The sequence below is a fragment of the Pseudophryne corroboree genome, chromosome 7 (genome assembly GCF_028390025.1).
Source record: "Pseudophryne corroboree isolate aPseCor3 chromosome 7, aPseCor3.hap2, whole genome shotgun sequence".
Lineage (NCBI taxonomy): Eukaryota > Metazoa > Chordata > Amphibia > Anura > Myobatrachidae > Pseudophryne > Pseudophryne corroboree.
The window spans coordinates 486,066,004-486,072,298 of NC_086450.1; the positions used below are offsets into that span (position 1 = coordinate 486,066,004).

At 46.1% G+C, this 6,295-nt stretch overlaps 1 protein-coding gene across 2 annotated transcripts in view; it reads left to right on the plus strand.

The window, feature by feature from the left end:
• LOC134945675 (E3 ubiquitin-protein ligase TRIM39-like) overlaps positions 1–6,039 on the plus strand; it is a 55,343-nt gene extending 49,304 nt beyond the window's left edge. For both annotated transcript variants that reach the window (XM_063935115.1, XM_063935116.1), the window contains exon 2: positions 3,703–6,039. In XM_063935115.1, the coding sequence (XP_063791185.1) occupies positions 3,703–5,459 (1,757 nt within the window). In that variant the 3' untranslated portion in view covers positions 5,460–6,039. The remainder of the gene's footprint in view (positions 1–3,702) is intronic.
• Positions 6,040–6,295: the final 256 nt, after the last annotated feature.

A 6,295-nucleotide genomic window follows, 5' to 3' on the forward strand; every position in this document is an offset into this window, starting at 1 on the left:
AGGAGCGGAAAATACGCCACAGAGAGCCGGAGAACGGGCCACTGAGGAAATTCAAGATCTATGTACGCAATAGGAACGCCTTCTTGGCTAGACTGAAGATTAACACCTCTGATTGGTCAGAAAGAGGAGACCGATTTATGAGACATCAAGATTGGTTAAAATTATTCGTATAAGGAGGGAAGGGAGAGAGATATTTCATTCATTGCCTTGACAAAGACCCTAAGTACAGGGTTGAAACGCGTTGGATAGTGTGAACAGGAGATCCAGGAACTCGCTGTGGAAATGTGGAGGATGGGACTATTGCCGGGAATCTACCCCAGACTGTCCACTCGGGAGGATCGTGCTGGTGATATGATTAAAGAACTCTGATTGAGAACTGTTTTTCATCGGTTCTCATGAGTTTCCGTTAATTTTGCAGTCTATTCATATTGTCCACAGAACCCAGGATAAAAGCTGTTCCAATTTCTTGTTGTTTGTTACTGTTTTTAGTGTGTGATTATAAATTACTGTACCACACATGTTGTATTATCTGTTCTCTCCCCATGTGCTGAATATACGGGAGTAGAAGAATTTGCTTTGGGAAGAATCATTCCATGTATACAGAAGGGATGTATCATTAAGTATCATTTACTCCATGTTTGTTTGTGTGGCTCTGTGTGAGACATCTACTATTTGCCTAGACTGGAAATCACTACCCGGAGTGATTCCTTCTTGAACTTGAACCGTTTCAAGTAGAGATTCAAATTTTTTAGGTTTAGGATTGGTCTGACTGAGCCATTCGGCTTCGGAACTATTAAGAGGCTTGAATAAAACCCCTCCCCTTGTTGTGGCAAAGGTACCAGGACTATGACCTGGTCCTGACATAAGATTTGGATTGCCGCTGTTACTGCTTTTCTTTCTTGAAGAGAAGCTGGCAAGGTTGATTTGAAAAATCGGCATGGGGGAACGTCTTGAAACACCAGCTTGTATCCCTGGGCTACTATTTTCAATACCCAGGGATCCAGGCCAGACAGAATCCATCCTTGGCTGAACAGTTTGAGAAGTGCCCCCACCCGAGCAGCCTCCCGCAAGGGAGCTCCAGCATCATGCTGAAGATTTGGCAGAAGTAGGGGTAGACTTCTGCTCCTGGGAACCAGGAGCCGCTGTGGGCTTCTTTCCCCTTCCCCTTCCTGCAAAGAAGGGGGAACCTCTCGCTTTTTTGTATTTATTGGGCCGAAAGGACTGCATGTGTGGGGGATAGGTCTTTTTTGCCGGTGCAGGCGCAGAGGGAAAAAACGTTGACTTACCTGCAGTAGCTGCCGAGACTAACGCATCTAGACCATCGCCAAATAAGGCCTCACCTTTATATGGGAGAGCCTCCATGTTTCTTTTGGAATCTGAATCCACGTTCCACTGGCGAATCCACAATGCCCGCCTAGCCGATACTGCCATGGTAGCAGCTTGTGAACTCAAGAGTCCAATATCTTTTATTGCTTCTAGCATGTAGGCGGCAGCGTCTTTGATATTCCCTAACTTAAGGAGTATCTCATCTTTATCAATCGTGTCAATTTCTGATGACACGCTGTCTGACCATTTTTCAATAGCGCGACTCACCCACGCGCAGGCAATAGTGGGACTGAGCAGTGTACCATTGGCAACATAAATGGATTTCAATGTAGTTTCCATCTTACGATCAGCCGGCTCTTTTAGTGAAGCCGTGCCAGGTGCAGGGAGAATAACCTTCTTTGTCATCCTGGATAGTGCACTGTCTAACAAAGGGGGCGATTCCCATTTTTTCCTGTCCTCTGCTGAGAAAGGGTAAGCTTTCTGAATCCTCTTAGGAATATGGAATTTCTTCTCAGGATTCACCTACATCCCTTCAGAGAGAGTATTTAGCTTGTGGGAAGGAGTATTTCTTTTCCTTACATAAATAAGCCTTCTCCTGAGGTACAGGCGTGGCTTCTGTAACTTCCAACACGTCCCTTATAGCCACAATCATATATTGTATATTTTTTGCCAATTTATGATCTATTTCTCTGGAGTCACTATCGTCGACACAAGAATCAGAGTCCGTGTCGGTATCAGTATTCACAATATTCGCAAATGGTCGCTGGCATCACCTCCTGCACTCCCCTAGACCCCCCCTCCCCCCTTCACGTCCCTCTACCATTTTTCCCCTCAGCCATTCTTGAAAGTGGGAGGTCCGGGGAGGTCAATGATGCTATTTGTGCTTAATCGTGACATCATCACCTCGCCACCTGATATACAATGCCTGCACTGAATAGAGCGGACAGGTCTACAATGGCCCGATGACATGTCCGCCCCCTATTATACCACCCTGGCTGCACCCTTCCTCATTCGGTAGCCAGAAAGTCAGCCTACATAAGTGTCAATGGCCCTCATTCCGAGTTGTTCGCTCGCAAGCTGCTTTCAGCAGCTTTGCACACGCTAAGCCGCCGCCTACTGGGAGTGAATCTTAGCATAGTAAAATTGCTAACGAAAGATTAGCAGAATTGCGAATAGACACTTCTTAGCAGTTTCTGAGTAGCTCCACACTTACTCGGCATCTGCGATCAGTTCAGTGCTTGTCGTTCCTGGTTTGACGTCACAAACACACCCAGCGTTCGCCAGACACTCCCCCGTTTCTCCAGCCACTCCCGCGTTTTTCCCAGAAACTGTAGCATTTTTTTGCACACACCCATAAAACGGCCTGTTTCCACCCAGAAACACCCACTTCCTGTCAATCACATTATGATCAACAGAACGAAGAAAAAACCTCGTAATGCCGTGAGTAAAATACCTAACTGCATAGCAAATTTACTTGGCGCAGTCGCACTGCGGACATTGCGCATGCGCATTAGCGACTAATTGCTCCGTTGCGAGAAAAAAATACAGAGCGAACAACTCGGAATGACCACCCATGTCCCTACTGCTGTCTATGGTGATGGTGTCCATGGAAGAGTCACGGGGCATAATTCACACCTGATCGCTGTTGTGTGAAATGGCAAAGCGGCCAATTATCGAACGACTGTGCATGTGTATGAATCGTAATGCCCTGGCGCGAGGACAAACTGGGGAAAAATCCTGCGCCTTTTTTGATCGCTAAGCGTACGCAAATTGATTGACAGGAAGAGGACGTTTGGGGGTGGTAACTGGACATTTTCTGGGAGTGTCAGGAAAAATGCAGACATTTCCAAGTGTTTACAGGGGGGGGGGGGGGGGGGTGACGTCAGCTCTGGCTCCGATCAGCCTGATTCTATCGCATTGTAGGAGTATGCGCAGTCATTCGATAATCGTCCAATCAGGTCTGAATAAGGCCCTTTGTCTCTCGCTAAGCTGTTAGCTGCAGGTTCCTTGTGGCGCCATATAAATAAAGGATAATAATAATAATAATAATAATACATCTCACTGATAGAGTTATTTGTGCCTTTAGCAATATGTTTTAATTGCAGAATATAATAAGCTAAATAACTGTAATTTCAAGTGTAAATTCCTGTAAATGTACAGAAGTAATAATTTTTGTCTTAGTAAATGATCTTTATTGTTTTCTATATAAGTACATTTCCTGCATGATGCCCCTTTATGTATTATCTGTGTCCCTTAGTGTAACTGAGCCTGTAGCTATAATGTGAGTGACAGCTCAGCCTCGCCCTGTGTGCAGAATGTGACCCCACTGATATCTGAGTGTCAGACATTCACTTTCATTTCTCTCTCCTGTTGCAGCGATGGCGTCTGCTGATCTGAGACAGGAGCTGAACTGTTCCATCTGCCTGAGCATTTATACAGATCCTGTAACCCTGAGATGTGGCCACAACTTCTGCCGGGTCTGTATTGATCATCTGCTGGATACACAGGAGGGGTCTGAAGCTTATACCTGTCCTGAATGCAGAGCAGAGTGTCAGGAGCGTCCTGCACTGATACGGAACATAACGCTGTGTAACATAGTGGGGAGTTTCCTATCTACTCGGCCAGATCAGGAGGAGACTGGGATCCTCTGCACTTACTGTGTGGACTCTCGTGTACCTGCTGCTAAATCCTGTCTGATGTGTGAGGCTTCTCTGTGTGATAATCACCTGAGACTACACAGCAAGTCAGAAGAACACGTCTTATGTGATCCCACCACTGCCCTGGGGAACAGGAAATGCTCTGTACATAAAAAGGTCCTGGAGTATTACTGCACTGAGGACTCTGTCTGTGTCTGCGTGTCCTGCAGGCTGGATGGAGAACACAGAGGACATAAGATGGAGTCACTGGATGAGGCCTCTGAGAAGAAGAAGGAGAAGCTGAGGAATGTTCTGAAGAAACTGACCACAAAGCGAGCGGAGGCTGAGAAAAGAGTCCAGAGTCTGCAGGAGCGCAGAAGAGAAGATCAGGGAAAAGCAGCTGGTGAAATAGAGACAGTCACTGCCCTGTTTAGAGACATCAGGAGACAGCTGGAAGACCTGGAGAAAAGGGTCCTAAGTGAGATCTCCAGGCAGGAGCAGGGCATTTCACTCCCAGTCTCTGATCTGATCCAGCAGCTGGAAATAAAGAAGGATGAGCTGTCCAGGAAGATGCGTCATATTGAGGAGCTGTGTAACATGTCTGATCCAGTGACTGTCTTACAGGAACCAGACACAGGGGACTTGTGTGATACTGAGGAGCTTTGTAACATGTCTGATCCAGTGACTGTCTTACAGGAACCAGGCACAGGGGACTTGTGTGATACTGAGGAGCTGTGTAACATGTCTGATCCAGTGACTGTCTTACAGGAACCAGACACAGGGGACTTGTGTGACACTGAGGACACAGAGGACTTGTGTGACACTGAGGACACAGAGAGACATGATAACCAGGTCCGTGGTGCAGGAGATCTGGATGTGGGTCTCATCTCAGGGACATTACACACATTATCTGATATAATAACAGGGATAAATACAGGGATCTATGTGCAGGAGGCTACAGCCCTATTACTGGCTGGAGCCACAGCTGGTGATAATATACAGATATCAGGTGACAGGAAAACTGCATCCAAGTCAGAGATAAACCAGAATCACACAGTTACACCAGAGAGTTTTGAGTGTAATCAGGTAATAAGCAGCAGGAGATTCTCCTCAGGGCGACATTACTGGGAGGTGGATGTCAGTAAGGCAGTGAGGTGGAAGGTGGGGATGTGTTACCCCAGTATAGGCAGGAGGGGATACGAGTCAGTCATTGGATGTAATAACAAGTCCTGGGGTGTGTGTGGGTGGTGTAATCAGTATGCAGTGATACATGATAGTACAGAGATCCAGTTACCTGACAATCTCCCCTGTGACAGAGTGAGGGTATATCTGGATTATGGGGCAGGACAGCTGTCCTTTTATTCTCTGTGTGACCCCATCAGACACTTACACACCTACACTGCCGCCCTCACTGAGCCCCTCCATGCTGCATTATGGTTAGCGGATGGGTGTATAACTATATGTGGGGGAGTCAGGAGCTGGGAGAAATTACCATAAAGAATCTGCCCAGAGACTGGTGACATCACAGGGAAGGGTATAGGATTAGGGGAACGTTCAGACAATAGAATGATGTATTGGGTGGAGCTACAGCTGAGCCCCTCCCCCTGTGTAACCATCTGACCAGGGTGTGGGTGTGTTTCCATGTTGGTGTATCATGCTGGGTACACACTGACAGACATATCACCCACCCAGCTGTGATGTCATCACCGACATATCTAATGGCCAATTGGTCAGTCAGTATACTGTAGCATACCTTATTGGATGCTCTGTCGGTGTGATGGTGTGTCGGCAGACATGTCGCTGAGGTGTGTACCCAGCCTTAGAGACTGTCATTATAAATATATACATATACATCTCTGTGGGATTTCTCCACCTCTGACTCACTGACAGCTGTGATTGGCTGCAATATCTGTCTGTCAGCCAGTCAGTGCTACGCTTGCTCCTATTGGCTGTATAGGGATGATGTCTCCACCTACTGGTAATTGTAGCCCAATGTTATGGGCCTGATCCATGTTTGTATATGTAGCCCTAGGAAAGGGTTAATCCTAAAATAAATAAATATATGAGTAATTTCTGAGGTGAAGCCTAGTTATTTTATATATATATATATATATATACAGTGGGGATCGAAAGTTTGGGCACCCCAGGCAAAAATGTACAAAAAGAAGCCAAGAAAGATGGAAAAGTCTCCAGAAGGCATCAAATTACAGATTAGACATTCTTATAACATGTCAAAAAAAGTTTTATTTTATTTCCATTATTTACACTTTCAAAAGAACAGAAAACAAAAATTGGCGTCTGCAAAAGTTTGGGCACCCTGCAGAGTTAATACC